The sequence below is a fragment of the Mus musculus genome, chromosome 8 (genome assembly GCF_000001635.26).
Source record: "Mus musculus strain C57BL/6J chromosome 8, GRCm38.p6 C57BL/6J".
NCBI classification, from domain to species: Eukaryota; Metazoa; Chordata; class Mammalia; order Rodentia; family Muridae; genus Mus; species Mus musculus.
The window spans coordinates 111512882-111532292 of NC_000074.6; the positions used below are offsets into that span (position 1 = coordinate 111512882).

General features: G+C 45.1%; 1 protein-coding gene across 7 annotated transcripts in view; it reads right to left on the reverse strand.

Moving 5' to 3' along the window:
- The window catches only part of Wdr59 (WD repeat domain 59), a 73348-nt gene extending 64101 nt beyond the window's left edge, over positions 1–9247 (reverse strand). For 4 of the 7 annotated variants that reach the window (XR_387752.2, XM_006531083.2, XM_006531082.2 and 1 more), the window contains exon 1: positions 9047–9247. Coding sequence is in view for 6 of the 7 variants with exons in the window: in XM_006531083.2 (XP_006531146.1) it covers positions 9047–9100 (54 nt within the window). In the remaining variant the exon portion in view is untranslated. The remainder of the gene's footprint in view (positions 1–9046) is intronic. The other 3 variants (NM_001170742.1, NM_176923.4, NM_001170743.1) reach the window with 1 other exon arrangement.
- Positions 9248–19411: the final 10164 nt, after the last annotated feature.

Genomic DNA, 19411 nt, shown 5'->3' on the forward strand with positions numbered 1-19411 from the left:
TAAACGCCACACAGAGAGCATCGTTGAGGAAATCGCCTCATCTTTGAAGGACTCAGCTTCCAATGTATAAAATACGAGGGTAGATGAGACATCACCTAAAGATCACCCCAGCTCTCAATGTCTCTTCTGTGAACCCATTCGTTACTTCCTTAGGTCAGACTTCCAATGCGATAATGACAGGCATCAAGCAGTCTGATGCTTAGCCACTGTGCTAAGCGCTCTGCACAGATGCCCTCATTTAACCCTCCCAGCTAGTCTACAAATAGAGCTGCCAGGGGAATGTGAGGCTAAGGCCTGAGGCCAGCCTGCTGAAGGCTTCCTCGCAATCTCAGAGCTGGGTTGCTGCTGTCTTGAGAACCTGGATTTTGGAAGTGTTCACACAGCTGCTAACAACGGTTCCTGTGGCTACACGGGATGCTTTAACATTTTACTAGAGCATGCTTTTCTCCTGAAGGGGGTCTGCACTCTCAGTACACGATGTAGCTCCTAACCAACCAGGTTCCAAACAACACTTCAGGCACTGACACTGAGAGAATCGATGTCCTATGTTTCCCCAGCATGAATGGTCACTGGGGAGTCTGGGCTTCCTCTTGTCCAGTCTCAGTATTGCCTTGATTTTTGCTTTGCAGTCTTCCATGTACTCAGCATCCTGACGGTGCTCTAGGAGCTCTTGATACCTAGTGTTTGCCTTGCCTTACGGATGAAGAGCTGAAGCTTAGAAAGGCAGTCAGTAAGTTAGCCGAGGTCACCTGGCCCACAGATGGCATCAGCGATGGCATCACCGGGATCCTGGCTCAGCACGCTGGCTCCAAACCTCTCGGCTAGACTGCATTTTCTTACTACTGTTAAGCATTGTTGTTTAAACTTTTAACAAAGCGAGTAATTCACACCTGCTGTGATGTGGCTTACTACTGGGATCTAATTCATGTTTTCTTGTTGTGTTGTTTTCAGGGTTTGGTTTTGTAGTTGGGGTTTTGTTTTGCTTTTGTCTCCTAACTCTCCTGCCAGGATACCTCCCAGACTCTGATAATACAGACTTACTACCCACAGCTTAATGAATCGCTTCAAATGAACAAACTTGTTTCCTAAAGATTTATTTTACTTTTAATTATGTGGCTCTTGGTGGAGAGTATGCGTGTGTACGTGAGCACTGGCACATGGAAACCAAAGAGCATGCATTCCCTGGAGCTGGAGTTACAGGCAATTGTGAGCAGCTTGCCAAAGGCGCCAGGACCAGAGTGTGACTCTCAGCACCCACATACACACAGCCAGGGGTTTGGGGGCTGGAGCTATAGCTCAGCAGCAGAGAGTTTGCTGCCTCCAGGGAACCTGAGTTCAGTTCCCAGATGGCTCACAAACTCCTGTAACACTCTAGAGCCAGGAAACTTGCCACCCTCTTCTGGCCTCCACAGGCACCCACATTCTCTCTCTCTCTCTCTCTCTCTCTCTCTCTCTCACACACACACACACACACACACACACATTTTTTATTATTATTTTATTTTATGTGTATTTGCCTATTTGTATGTCTGTGTACTACATGTGTGCCCAGTACTGAAGGAAGCCAGAAGTTATTGGACGCTCTGGAAGCTATAGACATTTGTGAGCTGTCATATGGTGTTGGAAATCAAACCTGAATCCTCTGGTCCCTTTTTTTTTTTAATCGTAGTACATGCTTATAATCCCAGCGCCAAGGACGTAAAGACAGACAGGTGAATGAATGGTTCCTAAGGACTAAAGCCCAAAGCTGACACTGGTCTCTCTCTCCATGCATATATACACACACACACACACACACACACACACACACACACACACACACACACAGATACCCACACTCATATCATACAAAAGTGCACTAGTGTGTGTGTGTGCCTGTGTTCCCAGACTCATCCCAAATCAACAGCTAATTTATATACAATATACAGGCTAAAGCAATGAGACCCAACACATAAAAGAGCAGAAAGCCAGCCAGCGAGTCATTTCTGAGACTCCTACCTGCTGTGGAAGCTGTTACTATCAGGGGATCTCGGCTTGCTTGCCCTGCTAGTGGCCTCGGTCACCGTCCTTTGTGATTGTGAGACCAAAGTGACTCTGAAGGCCACTGGATTTCCACGGTCCTACTACCCACCCCCAAGCTAAGCCCACCAAGAGCAGAAAAACACTTCATTAAACTCAAAAACCAAATATTGACAGTGTTCGTGGGGCAAACCCAAAGACCTGAGTTAGTTCCCCAGATCTCACCATGAAAGGACAGAGCTGACCCCTAAAAGTTGTCATCTGACCACACATGTGCTATGGCAGGTGCTGGAAATCAAACCTTGGACCTCTAGGCCTTTTTTGCTTTCTTAACAGCCATTGTAGCTCATGCTTAGTAATCCCAGTGCTAAGGTAAAGACAGGTGGATTACATACGCAATACGTAAAATACAAACAACCCAATGAAAACATCAAGCATGCTAGGCAAGCACTCCCATTAGCTACATCTCTAACCCTAAAACAATTTTAAAATTTATAACTTTTACATTCATTTGTTTGTGTGCTGAGGATAGCAGAGCGCATGCTATGGTGCCCCTGCGGCAGTGAGAGGACAACTTTCAGGAGTCAGTTCTCCACTCCCACCATGGGGCCCCTGCAGATCAAACTCAAGTCATCAGCTTGGCAGCAAGCGCCGTGACCTGTGTCTTAATTACTTTTCAATCGCTGCGACAAACACCACGATCCAGGCAACTTATAAAAGCATTTCATTTGGAGCTTCGAGTGTCAGAGGGTCCATGACCGTCACTGCATGTGGCGGCAGGCAGGCAGGCAGGCATGGTGCTGCAACAGTAGTTGAGAGCTTACACCTTAATCCACAAGCAGGAGGCAGAGATAGTTAACTGGAAATGGCATGGGCTTTTGAAACTTCAAGGCTGGCCCCCAATGACACATCCCCTCCAATGAGGCCACGCCTCCCAATCCTTCCCAAACAGCTCCACCAACTGGGGACCAAGCATATAAAATATATGAATCTATGAGAGCCATTTGCATTCAAACCACCAGACTGCTGAAATTATTTTCTAGAATATAAAATAGAATGGGGAGCATTGTGAGAAGTTTACTGTTCTAACCATCTTCTTCAGAGAGGCAGCATAAAGGATTTTCTTTTTTTTTCTATGTAGTAGAAAGCTAATAAAACAGGTTTCTAGCCGGGCATGGTGGTGCACGCCTTTAATCCCAGCACTCAGGAGGCAGAGGCAGAGGGGCAGAGGGGCAGAGGCAGAGGCAGAGGCAGGCGAATTTCTGAGTTCGAGGCCAGCCTGGTCTACAAAGTGAGTTCCAGGACAGCCAGAGCTATACAGAGAAACCCTGTCTTTAAAAACAAAAACAAACAAACAATCAAAAATAATAAAACAGGTTTCTGCCTCTTGCCAATCTACGTCAGACAAAACAGGCAAACTCACACTATAGATATACCCTTTCAACTAAAGAAAAAATCTTAAGGAAAAGCAGAAACTCCCACAAGGCAGTTAAATTACCCAGTTTACTTTGTTCTCCTGCTATGCCAACTGCTGTTTAGGCTTAATTATTTGCTCCTACTTCATAGCACTCCAGTGTAGGTGTCAGTGCCCTCTCTGCAGGTCTCTTCAGTTACATCTCTATAAAGAAATAGGGGTAAGACTGCCTGGGTTTCTGTGAGAATTAAAAGATTTATAGATTAGCATCTTCCAAATTAGCAGGCTTGGACATGTGATACTGGTTCGGCTCTGTCCTGATCCCTAGTGAAAGCAATTAACAAGATCGGTAACTGCAATCTGTCTTCTCCCCTAGGAGTCTGGCACCTCCCTGGGGAAAGCAGACCTCACACTGACAATGCTGACAGCCCCAAGTGTTTCAAGATCCCTTAATCCAAGAGCTGCTGGTCAAATTCTCCACAGGGACTACTTATCAGAGGGCACCACAGAGCAGACTGGTGGGCGGCTCCTCATATCAGCCCTCATGGCAAAAGACAGGATGGAGTTTTAGAAGACACAGCTACCCATTTACTGTAATCTATATTTCCCTAAGTGCAAAGTAACAGGATACGGACACTGTGCCTGGGACACTGTGCGCTAGTAAGACCACAATAAATCCTTACGTTTAAAGGGGACTGGCTCAACAGTTAAAACACACGCTTGTAACCATGAGGACCAAAGTTCAGATCTCCAGAAACCCACATAAGGGGCTGGAGAGAGGCCTCAGCAGTTAAGAGCACTGACTGCTCTTCTGAAGGTCCTGAGTTCAAATCCCAGCAACCACATGGTGGCTCACAACCATCCAAAATGAGCTCTGACGCCCTCTTCTGATGTGTCTGAAGACAGCTACAGTGTACTTACATATAATAATAAATAAATATTTGGGCCAGAGTGAGCAGGGCCGGAGAAAGGAGAGATCCTGAGTTGAATTCCCAGCAACCACAGGATGGCTCACAACCATTTGCACAGCCACAGTGTATTCATATACATAAAATAAATAAATAAATAAATAAATCTTTAAAAAAAGAAAGAAAGAAAGAAAGAAACCCACATAAATATAGGGTGGGCAGAGTAGCCTCCCAGTACTTCTAGACTTGAAAAACTAAGAAACTGGATTTCTCAGAGCAAGTTGGCTACCAAGACTAGACATACTGGCAAGCTCTGGGCCTCACAGAGAGACTCTACCTCCATGAACAAAGTAGAAAAGCAGCCAGGACGATTCCTGACATCAACCTTGGGCCTCCTGCACATGCACCCACACGTGTTATGTGGTTTGAATAGGGACAGCCCCATAGTCTCATATGTTTCAATGCTTGACCCTTAAAGGGAGTGGTGCCATTAGGAGATGTGGCCTTGTTGTAGGAAGTGTGACACTATTGGGACAGGCTTTTAAGTCTCAGAAGCTCAAGCATGCCTAGTGGCCCCCAGTTTTTTTCCTATTGCTGGTTGATCTACATGTAGAATGCAGCTCCTTCTCCAGCACCATGTCTGCCTGCTTCACCGCTATGTTTCCCACCATAATAGTAATGCACCAAACCTCTGAACTGCAAGCTGATTAAAATTTTTCAATTGAATATTTTCCTTTTGGACAGTGGCGGCACACGCCTTTAATCCCAGCACTTGGGAAGCAGAGGCAGGTGGATTTCTGAGTTTGAGGCCAGTCTGGTCTACAGAGTGAGTTCCAGGACAGCCAGGGCTACACAGAAAAACCCTGTCTTGAAAACAAACAAACAAACAAACAAACAAAGAAAAATTCCTTTATAAGAATTGTCATGAAGCCGGGCGGTGGTGGCGCACACCTCTGATCCCAGCACTGGGGAGGCAGAGGCAGGCAGATTTCTGAGTTCAAGGCCAGCCTGGTCTACAAAGTGAGTTTCAGGACAGCCAGGGCTACACAGAGAAACCCTGTCTCAAAAAAACCAAAAAAAAAAAAAAAGAGTTGTCATGGTCATGGTCTCTTCACATCAAAAGAAACCCCAAGACACATGTGTAGACACATGCAAAAACATGCATACGCATATATTTGCACACCACACACATAAAAACACAAAAACTGAAATAAATAAGTCCTTATTGAATAAATAAATAAACAGGTGAATAAAAGTCTAACACACAGAAAGCATTCAGGGCTGGAGACATGACGCAGCCATTAAAGACTAGGCTTACAACCAAAAAATGTAAGAAAGTACTCAATAAATATTTGTTGAATAAATGAAAAAACTTGAGAAGAAATGTCCTAGGTATCAGGAAAGTGAGACACGATGTTTTATTATGAACCTATGTGTGACGCATTATGAGCTATTAAGAGATAAAGTTGAGTAATGAGCTCTGGGGCCAAAGACTGTACAAATCCCAGTGCCACCAGCCACATGCAGGAGGCCTTAGACAACTCTCTCAAGATCAGCCAAGCAGGGACCAGCTTCCTGTTTTGGTGGAAAAAGGTAATGCCTACTTTTTTCTTTGGGGGTCGGGGGAGGGTTCGAGACAGGGTTTTTCTGTATAGCCCTGGCTGTCCTGGAACTCACTTTGTAGACCAGGCTGGCCTTGAACTCAGAAATCCACCTGCCTCTGCCTCCCGGGTGCTGGGATTAAAGGCCACCAGGCCCAGCTAGGGTAATACCTACTTAGCCTGCATGGCTCTTTCAAGTAGAAAAAGAACACATAGATAGACTGCCTAGCATGAAGCCTGACACAATACAGAAAAATGATAAAAACACAGGGATGTAGCTCAGTTAGTATTGTACTTGGATAGCATGCATGAAGCCCTGAGGCCTGCTTAAAACTCTGTGTGGTGGTGCACACCTATGACCTCAGCACTGAGCAGGTAAAGGCAAGAGGATCAAAAGCTCAAGATCTCCTCAGCTAACACTATGCTCAGTGTGCCTGGAACGCATGAAATCCTGCTTCAAAAGAGCCCTAGCGGGGCTGGTGAGATGGCTCAGTGGGTAAGAGCACCCGACTGCTCTTCTGAAGGTCCGAAGTTCAAATCCCAGCAACCACATGGTGGCTCACAACCACCCGTAATGAGATCTGATGCCCTCTTCTGGTGTATCTGAAGACAACTACAGTGTACTTACATATAATAAATAAATAAATCTTTAAAAAAAAAAAAAAAAAAGAGTCCTAGCCTGTGCCTCTAACCCCTGGTCTCAGGAGACAGAGGCAGGAGGATCTCTCTGAGTCGGAGGCCTGCCTAGTCTACATAATAAGTTCCAGGACAGCCAGAGTTACATATGATACCCTGTCTCAAAAGAAAAAAAAAAAAAAAGGTGTGGGGGGGAGATACTGGAGGAAGAGACTGCTTCTTCCTCTTCCAGAGCACACAGGTTAGATTTCTAGCATCCACATGGAGGCTCACAATTGCCTGTAACTCTAGTTCCAGGAGATTCTGTGCCTCCATCTGGCCTCAGCAGACACTAGACATGAACGATTCCCATATAAACAGGCAAAACAACCATACACCTAAAATTTTACATGGGTACCTTCAAGATGGCTCATAGTATAAAGATTCTAGCTAGATACAGCTGTTGACATAAGCTTAAGTTCCACAGTAAAAGAGTATAGATTCCCAAGTGTTGTCCTCTGATATATCATACACTCACTATAATAATGTTTTGTTTGAATTTAAAGAAAGGAAAAATGATTAAAATAGCCAGTCAGTAAAAACTCTTTTTTAATTTTTAAATTAGTTTTTTTAATTAATTTTGTGTGTATATGAGTGTGGGCAGACATGCCACACAATATGTGTAGAGATCAAAGAATAACTTGTGGGAGCCGGTTTGGTCCTTCAGCCATGTGGGTCCTGGGGACAGAACTCAAGTGGTCGGAGGCTGGCAAGAGCCAATACCTGAAACATTTCAAGCACTCAATGCTAATGTTTTTTAAAAGATATTGTTTTTATTTTTTATTGTTCACTTATTGACTGTGTGTACGAGTGCCACGGGATGTGGATGTAAAAGATCCTGACAGAATGTAAAAGGTCACAGAAGCCCTGAAATTGGCAAAATAGATTTCATTGTTAGCAGAATTAGCTTCACTGATTTAGAAAAATAGAGGTACACAATGCTCTGGCCACTCCTTGAAGCCGTTTGTCTGCCAATGTTTTGGCCATTCCTTGAACCCATGTGTGTGCCCACTGATGAAGCCCATTGCCAGGTGTTTGTGATATTGGTTGCTGAGAAAGAGTCAGAAAATCTCCCCAGCAACCACAGCCGGGCCAATCCAGAGTTGCTACACCTGCACCAGACTCTTTCCTTGTACCCCTCCCATACCCATTTCTTGAGAATAGACATTGTTTAGATCTGGAAATCCCCTTCTCCCTCCCTCTCCTTTCCCCCTGAAGGCCTATAAAAACTGGGCCCCTTTTCCCCTCGTGGTCGACTCCTCTACCCCTGCGTGGGATATGAGTCGTCTCCAGAGCTCTGGCTTTCCCCAAATAAAGCCTTGTGTGGTTTGCATCAAGCTTGGTCTCTCCTGAGTTCTTGGGTGTCCACTATTGTCCCGAGGCCTGAGTGAGGGGCTCCTCTCGGAGTCTTTCAGATGGAGGAAGGAGACCATTGTATGGCAGCTGGTTCTTCCTGACATGTGAGTCCTGGAACTCAGGCTGGCAAGCCTGGCAGCAGTGCCTTTGCCAGCCACCTTGCAGGCCTCCAATGTTAACAATTTTTAAAGCTTGCCATGTGCCACACTTCTTAAACATGTGGCCTCATAAAATTCTCATGCCAGTCCTGTAAGTATAATAACCTCCCTTCTACAGGTAAGAAAACTAGGCATAGCCGAGCAGTAGTGGCGCTTGCCTTTAATCTGGGAGGCAGCGGCAGAAAAAGGCAGATTTCTGAGTTCGAGGCCAGCCTGATCTACAGAATGAGTTCCAGGCCAGCCAGGGCTACACTGAGAAACCCTGTCTCGAAAAACCAAAAAGAAAGAAGAAAAAGAAAAAAGAAAAAAAGAAAAGAAAACCGAGGCGTGGAGAGTGATGTGAGGGATGGGCTCACAGGTGTCCAATCTAAGCAATACATGTATCTTGTCAACGACAGAGTATTTCCCACATTAGCAACCACTTAGGCTGAAACAGATGCTCCGCAAAACAGTATTTCACAAATTCACCCCCAAAATGGTCCAAGGTGAGACTTGGTCCAAGTAACTGAGGCTCAGAGAAGTTCTGCAACTTTCCCGAAGTCACCAAGTGCAGTCGACTACCTCAGGGAGTGGACACCTCCCCCAGTTCACTACCTTGAACAAGGTCAGAATCCCTTTAGCATTTACAATCACTATCTTGGCGTCCCAAGACCATAAGCCTGTTTGGAACCCTAAAGGCCATACACGCCTTTGCCCTAACTGTCCTGACCAGTAATCAAAGCTTCCTTAGCTATCCTGACTGACAGCTCCAGATGAGCACCGCGTCCATCTTCCCACCCTGAGCAAAGGGATGGATGAAAAGGCGGGGGTGCAGGGGTGCGGGGATGGGGGGGGGGGCGGGTGAGGGTGTAAACCACGGAAAGCGCATGCTCAGATGGCTCCATTCCCAGATGGCTCCATTCACGCACAGCTCACCTGAGAGTCTCGAAACTCCACCACCACGTTCTCGCTGCTCCAGCGCGCCGCCATCTCACTAGCCCGATCGTGGGGTGCCAGCAGGCGACCCTCCACCCCCAACCCCACCCCCAAGTCCGAGACTCCCCGCGTGAGTAAGCCCCACACAGCCTGCTAATAAATCCGGCCACGCCCAGTTTCTCCCTTTCACTTGACCACAACTGATTGGCTACCCCAATGATAGACCCCGCCTCTTCTGCTTTCTCCCCCAACCACGGACCAGGTCTGCCCCAAAACAGGAACGCCCCTTCATTTCGTCATCAGTACGAGTCACCTGGGCACCCCGCGGCTGCCGACACGCCCCCTGCCGTGAGCTCTGCTGGGAATTGTAGTCAAATGTCAGCACAGCGTCAGTTACCCAGGAAGAGCCTGAGTTCAGAGAGTAGATGGCAGTTGTCCTGTATTTTTGCTGGTATTTGGTTGGTATCCCCGTATTCTCCTACACATAGCCTATAAACAAAACCTACATCCCTACCAAGGGAAAAAACCTCTTCTGATTCCTGCCATCAAGGCTTTGAAAAATCTGAGTGCACAATTTTTTGTTTCATGCTGTACAGCCGTGCCTCTGAAGTAGTTCCTGAGGTTCTCCACGAACAACACTTTGGGGGTGGAGGAGAAAACAAGTCCCTAAAGGTAAAAACAATTTTATAATCTTACTAACATCACTGTGCGGTATAGTTCTCCCGAGGATGTGTAGTACAGAGGGAATTTACTCTGAGAGGAAGTTTAAACTGAATATTAAACGACATGACTTTTTTCCTTCTTTTTTTCTTTTCTTTTTTTGTTTGTTTTTTTGTTTGGTTGGTTGGTTGGGTTTTTTTTTGTTTGTTTTTTTTTTGAGACAGGGTTTCTCTGTGTAGCTCTGGCTGTCCTGGAACTCACTCTGTAGACCAGGCTGGCCTCGAACTCAGAAATCTGCCTGCCTCTGCATCCCAAATGCTGAAATTAAAGGCGTGCACCACCACTTGCCCGGCTGACCCTCTTTTTGATAACATCATTTTGGTTTTGAAAAGTGTTATTTTTTTTCACTGAAGATGTGTAATTAATGTTAATGGTAGTTGCCATTTAACCATAATGGTTTTTTTTCCCTATTCATGGTTTTAATTTCTAACACTAGCAATATCTTTATCCACACAGTTTTTGGAGTCTTAGACAATTTTTGAGGATGAAATAAAAATTAATCAGGAAGTTTAGCATAGTAGATACTAGTTGGCTCCTCTTCAACCCTATCCTTTGAAGTCCTGGGTTAACTGGCTTAGCATCTCTTTGTCTACAGAAGGGGGTATATCATACTTAGCTGTTGAGAGGAGCCAAGCACTAGGCCTGACATGTTGTAAAGGCTCAAGTATAAACTGTCACCAGCATTCCTCTCTGAAGATCGTTGCATGAATGGAGAGGAGGTGTAGACTCCTTTCCCCCAGCAGACGCTGGTTATAAAGGTCAGACAAACTTGTCTGTAGGCTAGGGTGACTATCATTTCACTGTCGTCTGCCTGGAACAGTCTAGGTTTTACCACTATAACCAGCAAAAAAAAAAACTTGCATCCCAGAGAACCCTTCAGTACCAGAAAAAAGAACAGTTGGTCCCTCCATGGTAGATAAATGTTTGGCAGAATGAACTGCATATTATTATAGAGTTGCGAGCAATGTGTGAAGATGGCATAACCTAAATTGAAGACCTGAAGTGGCACCTTGAAGGTGACATTTGAGTGTTTCAGTATATTAAGATTTTGAAGGGTATACTATGAAAAGGAAAAGAGTGTGAGCTTCATTAAGAGTGTGAACAAGGGTCTGGAGAGGTGGCTCAGCAGTTAAGAGCACTGATTGTGGGCTGGTGAGATGGCTCAGTGGGTAAGAGCACCCGACTGCTCTTCCGAAGGTCCGAAGTTCAAATCCCAGCAACCACATGGTGGCTCACAACCACCCGTAATGAGATCTGATGCCCTCTTCTGGTGTATCTGAAGACAGCTACAGTGTACTTACATATAATAAATAAATAAATCTTTAAAAAAAAAAAAAAAAAAAAAAAAGCACTGATTGTTCTTCCAGAGGTCCTGAGTTCAATTCCCAGCAACCACATGGTGGCTCACAACCATCTGTAATGGGATCTGATGCCCTCTTCTGGTGTGTCTGAAGAGAGCATCAGTGTATTCACACACACACACACACACACACACACACACACGCACACACACATATATACATATTTTTTCATATATGTGTGTGTGCGTGTGTGTGTATATATATACATATACATATGTATATATATATATATATATATATATATATATATATATATATAGAGAGAGAGAGAGAGAGAGAGAGAGAGAGAGAGAGAGGACAAAGTGCACGGTGGTGGGGGCAAACGCCTGTAATCCCAGCACTGGGGAGGCAGAAGCAGGTAGATCTTTATGTTCAGGGCCAGCCTGGTCTACAGAGTGAGTTCCAAGACAGCCAGAACTATACTGAACCACCCACCCACCCACAAGAGTGTGAACAGAGATCTTGAAGTGTGAAGAGTGAGTTATGTCCCCATTGAATTCTTTCTGCAGCACTATGCTGCTGTTTAATTCAATAATTATTTACTTAATTTAATATCTCCAAGCCTCAGACAGGCCCCTGGTCTGTTTTGTTGGAATCTGCTTGGCCCAGCATATGCAGGCTACTCCGTGAACATCTGCCCTGAATGGATGCAACCTGCAGTGCTCATGATCCACAGACCTTTCTAAGTCAGAGGGGTACCTTCTGTGCAACCAAAAGTAACGTAAGACTATTCAAATGCTTTGTGTCTGAGTCTTTTTAAAAAGATTTTAAGTGTGTGTGTGTGTGTGTGTGTGTGTGTGTGTGTGTAGGAGGGAGGGGAGGGGGGAGGGGGGACCTGGGGGTGGGGGATGTGCAAATGAGTGCAGTTGCCTGAGAAGACCAGAAGAAGATACCAAAGAACTGGAGTTACAGGTACTTGGTGATTTATTTGGTATGAATGCTGGGAATTAAACTCAGGTCCTTGGAATTGAACTCAGGTCCTCTGCAAGAGCGGTCTACTGATGAGCCATCTCTCCATCCCTATGTAATTCTGTACATCTAGGAGAAAACAGAATTGTCAGTCATTTTCCTGAATGCTTTCTCTCCTATCCACCTGTCAGGGTTTTTTTCTCACAAACTGAAACTCTTTAAAAGAACAGTAACAACCAGCTAGTGGTAGTGCATGCCTTTAATCCCAGTACTAGGGAAACAGAGGCAGGCAGATCTCTGAGTTTGAGGCTAGCCCGGGCTACAGAGCGAAGTTCCAAGACAGCCTGGGCTTCACAAAGAAACCCTGTCTTGAAAAAACAAAACAAACAAAACTATTACAGGCCTAGAGGGAAGTGGCTTACTGAATGAGAGTATTTGCTTTGAAATCCCGAGAAGCAGAACCGCAGGACTTGTGTAACAAATCTAGGCTCCAGTGTGGACCTGAAACTGCAGATCTAGCTTGGTGGAGATGGGACAGGGACAAGAGGATCACTGGAGTTTGCTGGTATTCATTCTAACTGAGGAAACATGAGCCCAAGGGTCAGAGAATGAGAGTGAGAGCAAGAGAGGAGAAAGAGCAAGAGAGAGGGAGAGAGAGAGAGAGAGAGAGAGAGAGAGAGAGAGAGAGACCTCAAAACAATAAGCAGAGGAAACCTGATGCCTTCTTCTGGTCTTCCCATGCACAGAAGCAATTGCACATGAATGAGCAGAAACACACATAGTGGGGGCTGGTGAGATGGCTCAGTGGGTAAGAGCACCCGACTGCTCTTCTGAAGGTCCGGAGTTCAAATCCCAGCAACCACATGGTGGCTCACAACCATCTGTAACAAGATCTGACTCCCTCTTCTGGACAGCTACAGTGTACTTACATATAATAAATAAATAAATCTTTAAAAACACACACACACACATAGTAAGATGCTCCTACAAGTAAGCACAAATATTAAAGAAAAACTTCTAGAGCAAATTGTAATGTGGAGTTCTAATCAATGACAGAACTCAGAGTGCGCTATCACATCAGGATCGTTGGGTGGCTGGAGAGGTGGGTCATAGGTTAAACCACTGGCTGCTCTTCCAGAGATCTGAAGCCCCAAGTGGGGCTCCTCACAACAGTTATAGGGGAATCTGATGCCCTCTTCTGGCTTTCATGAGGACCGGCACACATGAGGCATACACACACATACACATAAATAAACATTTCAAAAATCTTTTTAAAAACATTCAAGCCTGGTGGCTTATGACTTTAATCCTAGCATGTGAGAGAAAAACAGCTGGATCTCTGTGAACTTAAGGACAACCTGGTCTACCTTGTGAGTTTCCAGCCAACCAGAGCTACATAGTAAAGCCCTGCCCCAAAAACAAACAAATAAAAAAATGATTAATTTTAAAATCACTGGATATCAGGGGTTAGACCAACCTCCACATCACAGTGAGACCTCCCCACAAACAGGAAACTATTCTAGCCTACACACTCCACCTTTCTTCTGTCACCCAGTTCCCTCCAATCCCCAATTCTCTATCACAAAGGACCAAGACTGCTCTGAAGATAAAGACCAGTCTGGACTCAAAACAGGGATCCACTCCTACAAAGTAAGATTGCACACATGTTGCAGCATACCCAGGGAAAAGACCATTTTCTAGGCCTGTTCATAAAATCATATCAGAATCGATGAATGTGTCAGTTTTCCTAGCACGTTGTATTCTTACTTGCCTTTTAGCTGGAAGCAGTAAGTACAGCATAACTCAGCTGAATGAGAGGTTCCCGTAGGTCAAGTTTGGCTGGTACTTGAGAGCATGACAGGATGTAAGGGGAAATTACAGCAGAAAAAAAAAAGGAAGAAAGAACTAGTTAGGGAGTGCCTGCTCGTGTACTTAGATTGGTTTAGGCAATAGCTAGAGGGAAAGCTATTCCAAAGCTCTGCCTGTCCACGGTAGCTTGGTAATGTCCTGGGTCACCCTTGTCGGAGCTTTTCTGCAATACTTCCCCAAGCTCTCTTGCTCACATTTCCCCAGCTCTCCCAAGCTTTTCCTTTCTAAAGACAGGGGTCTCATGTAGCCCAGGCTGGCCCTGGACTAACTGTAGCTCAGATGACCTTGATCTGATCCTCCTGCCTCCACCTCTCCAGTGCCAGGATACCAGGATACCAGGAGACCTGGTTTCCACTCCTACAAATCTTCGTGTCGTGTGCTGCAGGCACAGAAAGTACTTTGGATTTCAGGTCCCCGCTCTCTGTTCTCTCGGTGCTTTCTTCCTTTCATGTAGAAAGAATGTAAGGAGACAGAGCGTTTGTGCCTTCCCCAATTGCTTCCTCGGGCCCTTCTTTAACATCTTCCACCCACTCTGAGTCCCACCCACAAAGTCATGTCATGACTCTGTCATCAAAGACTGGAGACTCTAAAGAAAAATCAAAAGTGCTCTGGCTGCCTCTTCCTTCCTGTGCATATCTGAGAGTCATGGGTGAGTGTCCTGTGTGAGGCAGAGGCTGGGGAACCTTGGTGGTCACACAAACCTTAATGAAATGAGCACGCCACAGGGCTCTTACTTTCCCGTCTTTCTAGAAGGTCACTTGATTAGCCAAGACACAAGAAGAGGAGATTCACAGCAAACCTAGAAACCTATGGCCTCAGCTATCTTTTAACAGCAGCCAGCCATGATATTTAAACACAGCTGTGTTTTTCTTTTTCACTGGGTGCTGGAGAGGCAGCTCCGTGGTTTAGAGCACACACTTCTCTTGCTCAGGACCCCGACCCACATTTGGTTCCGAGCACCCAGAGGAGGTAACAATGCCTTTGACCCTTTCAACCCACAAACAGAGACAGACAAATAGACAGGCACACACACACTCACACACAAACACAAACACACAGATGTGCATACACAGATACACACACACAAAATAAAAAGTACAAATGTAATTTTTTTTAAAGAAACATAGGTTGGTTCCATAACTTAGCTACCATAAACAGAGCCTCAGTAAACACTGATAGGCTAATTAGTACCTATGTGATGGGTTGACATGGAATCTTTTTGGTAAATATTCAGGAGTGGTATAGCTACAGTAGTTTTGTTTTGTTTTGTTTTGTTTTGTTTTGTTTTGTTTTGTTTTGTTTTGTTGAGGAACCTCGATACTGATTTCCATACTGGGTGAACTACTTTACACTGCCACCAGCATGATATAAAACAACCCCCATTTTTCTCATCTGCTCCCTCTTCTGTGGGATGTACCAGGGGCTCACTGCTCCCCATCACCACTGTTAAATCCTCTTACACCTAGAAGCCTTGGACCCTTGCTCTGAGACCCACCAGTAATCTTCCTCTCTTCGTCAATCAGGATGTGCTCACACACCCTCAGCCTTGTGGCTTTGCAGATTTGGTTGCTCATTTCTCTGCTCAAATTCTCGTCTTTTCAAGGAAACCGGTAACAACATAGAGTTCTGAGAGTACTCAGGAGGATCGGTCTCAGTGGAAGACTTTGTCTTTCTCCATGGAGGTCCTGGGGTCTCTCTCAAGGCTACGGAAATGTCTCCCATCCTCTGACTAATAGAGACAGAGAAGAGCCCTAGGGTCTTATCGCCACATATTGTTTGATCTGTGTGAGCCCTGGACTTCTCATATATTACTGAGATGTTTAAAACAGGCTTTGAGCATAGTTACCTGCATTTTCACATTTGCAGTGGGCTTTTGCAACATCTTTTTCAGCAGCTCTTTCTCCTATAATAGAAGGTGGGTCAATCAATATTCACTAACCCTGCCTCGCGAGACAGTGCCTCGAAGCAGCAGTAAGAACATGAAGATAAAAACAGACAAAGGAAAGGCAGAGAGGTCAAGGTCCTACCACAGTGGCTAATGGTTACGATCATTGTTTCTAGGAGGATCCAGGTTCGGTTCCCACCATCCATCTTGAGCAGCTTACAGCTGCAGCAGATCTGACATTCAGTCTTCTTGCTTACCCAGACACCTCCACACACATGATAGAAACATAGAATAATTTTCTTTCAAGATAGAGGTCCAATTCAAATAGAGACTTTGCTGTTTTTCTAAGGGATAACAGAATATTGGTAGGTTCTGGGACTCCGTTTCTCTCTTGTCTCCACAAGGATACTTGATCTCCTCATAGCATCTGAACACACACAAAAAAAGGGTTTGCTGCCTTTCCCAGGCACACGCACACACACACTCAAACACACACACACACACACACACACACACACACACACACACACACACACACTGCTGTGGTGCCAGGAATCTAGCACAGGGCCCTAGGCTAAACAAGTGTTTTGACCACTGAGCTATAGTCTGAAAACTCCCTCCCCCACTTTTTTAGGGGAGCATGTTCTTGCTGAATTACCCATGGCAGCCTTGAACCCACCACCCACCATGTTGCAATCCAGGAGGGTTTTGAACTCCCGGCTCTCCTATTTCAGCCTCTCAGGTGGCTAGGATAACAGTCATATGTCACCAGCCTGCCTTCACACCAAGCCATGTGGGTGTAGATGTGTGCATATGTGTCTACATGTTCTGTGTATATCCATGTATGGGAGCATGCATGCAGATATGTATGCATGGGAGGCCAGAGGAGAGGCTGATGCCAGGTATCTCTTCCTACCACTCACCTTATGTACTGAAGCAAGGAGTGTGTGTGTGTGTGTATGATGGATGGAGCTGGGAAAGGCAGCAAGTCCTTTTTTATAAAGTGTTCAGATGCTATAAATAGAACAAGGATTCTCATGGAGATAAGAGGGAAAAGGAGTCTCAGAGCTTGCCATTTTGGCTAGTTTAGCCAGCCTGCTTGCTCCGGGGATCCCCTGTCTTCAGCTCCCACATGCTTGGATTACAGGAAGACGGCACGTCTGGCATTTACATGGGCACCGAGATCCTCAGTGTTTTGTCTTTCACATTTTCCTCATGCTGGCATGGCAAATGCTTTACCCACCTAGGCACCTCCCCACTGGTCTCCTGATGAGACAAACGACAACGTGAAACCCCTCTAAGCCTTTAGGACTGGGCGTGTATGCCTGCCTGTTGCAGTATCATGAATTACTGCCAAATAAATGATAATTTCAGATCCTGAGCCCTGGCTCCTCCATACTGTAATGCCACTTCCAAGAGAAAATTATAATTTGGGTATGTGCACAGGGTGGTGACAAGGGAGGCTCTAAGGTGGGCACCAAAGCTCAACATTAGTATGTTCCTGAAACATACTCTAGAAAGAGTGGGCTTTGCTCAGCTGCTTAAGTGGCAGCCTATGAACAACAGCCCTTTAATAAACCATAGGATAGAATATAAAACTACAGGCCAAATGGCTCATTTGCAAAAAAGAAATATAGCTTGGAGCAGTCCTCATCTTTGTCATTTTGTTTAAATCATTCAGAGCAAACAAAACTGCCATCTGGAGATCCCATGATGAGTATGGTCACTCTGAAACACAGGAGCTCAGTCCTCTTCCGATCAGCTATGCGACCTCTCAGTGTGCATGTGGCATGCATTCATCCATCCATGTAAATGGGTGTGGCACCGGGGGACGATGGGAAACACCTATAACCTTGGCACTCCGGAGGCAACAGGAGGAAGATCAAGAATTCAAATCTAGGGCTGGTGAGATGGCTCAGTGGGTAAGAGCACCCGACTGCTCTTCCGAAGGTCTGAAGTTCAAATCCCAGCAACCACATGGTGGCTCACAACCATCTGTAACAAGATCTGACACCCTCTTCTGGAGTGTCTGAAGACAGCTACAGTGTACTTACATATAATAAATAAATAAATCTTAAAAAAAAAAAAAAGAATTCAAATCTAGCCTCCGGGACTACACAGTGAGCTTTTGCCTCACAAGTAAAAATAAAGGGCTGGAGAGATGGCTCAGTGGTTAAGAACACTTGTTGCTCTTGTAGAGGATACCCAGCGCCCACATGGTGGTTCCTAATCAGACCCAGGAAATCTGACTGACCTCTGTGATCTGTGGGCACTGCATGCAAAGCATGCATGTGGAGTTTATATATATATATATGTGTGTGTGTATGTATATATATGCATATATATGTATGCAAAAAACACACACATATAAAATAATGTTTAAATGAAAAATGTACATGGCCAGAGACAAAAAAAAACTAAAACACATATAACGTGGTAAATGTTTCTCCTCTGCTCCGTTACCAGAACTCCCCAGCTCCCACTGTCTCTCTCTCCCAAGGGGACCCCTATGTTGTATCTCTCCAATTTCTGAATGTATACGTGGATATACATAAATATGTACATGCTAAGAACAGATCTTTAGTTGAGGGGAAGGGAAATCACTTTCATTTAAAAGGGGGCGAGTTTAAATTCCTCAGATTCTTTGAGCTTTTGGAGAGACCATCCCTCCAGGCGTGGAGAAAAACACCTAGAAACGTTGAAGGCTGAGGATGACTTTGAACTCCTGACCTCTGCCTCCACCTCTCCTGTGCGGAGAATATAGGTGTCCTCCACCGTGCCCGGCTTATGCAATACTAGGGATTGAACCCGAGACTCAGTACACGTTACGTGAGCACTCTAGGTCCACCCCTAGCCTCCTTACTCATCTTCCAGGGCTTCACTCTTCGAGCTTCTCCTGGGCACCCATCGTTTAATCAGCACCGTGCTTTCTTTCTCGTGACACATAAATATTCACATATTTCTGACAAGTATTTCTGACGGCACATGGCAAATACTGTTCTAGATTTATTTCTATCGTATTGTCACCGAAAAACCTGTCATTCCCAGCTCTTGGGAAGCAGAGGCAGAAGGTCAGAAGTTCAAGGGCATCCTTTTTTATCTCTCTCTGCTGGAATCCCCTTCCGGGGTGCTTGGAATCCACCCAAAGCCTAGCATACGCGTGCGAGACCGGCAAGCACTCTACCACCGATCGCGATCCCCAGTCCAGACACAGAGGATTATAGTAAACTGTATGTCCCATAAAGCTCATCTCCGCAGACGTGTGAACCGATGGTTGCTTTTAATATAGTCGCAGGCATATGCGACTCTGATGTTAGAATATTTCCATCGCTTCAAAAAGAAACCCATTAGTAGCCACTCTTCAGCTTTCCTTTCAGACCCAAGTGCCCCTAATCTGTTTTAATAGATTATTAGTCACCCAGGACATTTCATGTAAGTAGAATTATATAACCATACAACTACGTGGTTATTAAATTAATGATTTTTTCTACCTGCCACGGTGTTTTCAAAGCTTATTTATGATGTAGCATTTATCAGCACTTTATTCCTTTTTATGGCTAAATATTAGTTCATCGAAATATATATATATATAATGTATGTGGGCCTTTTTGGACAGGGTTT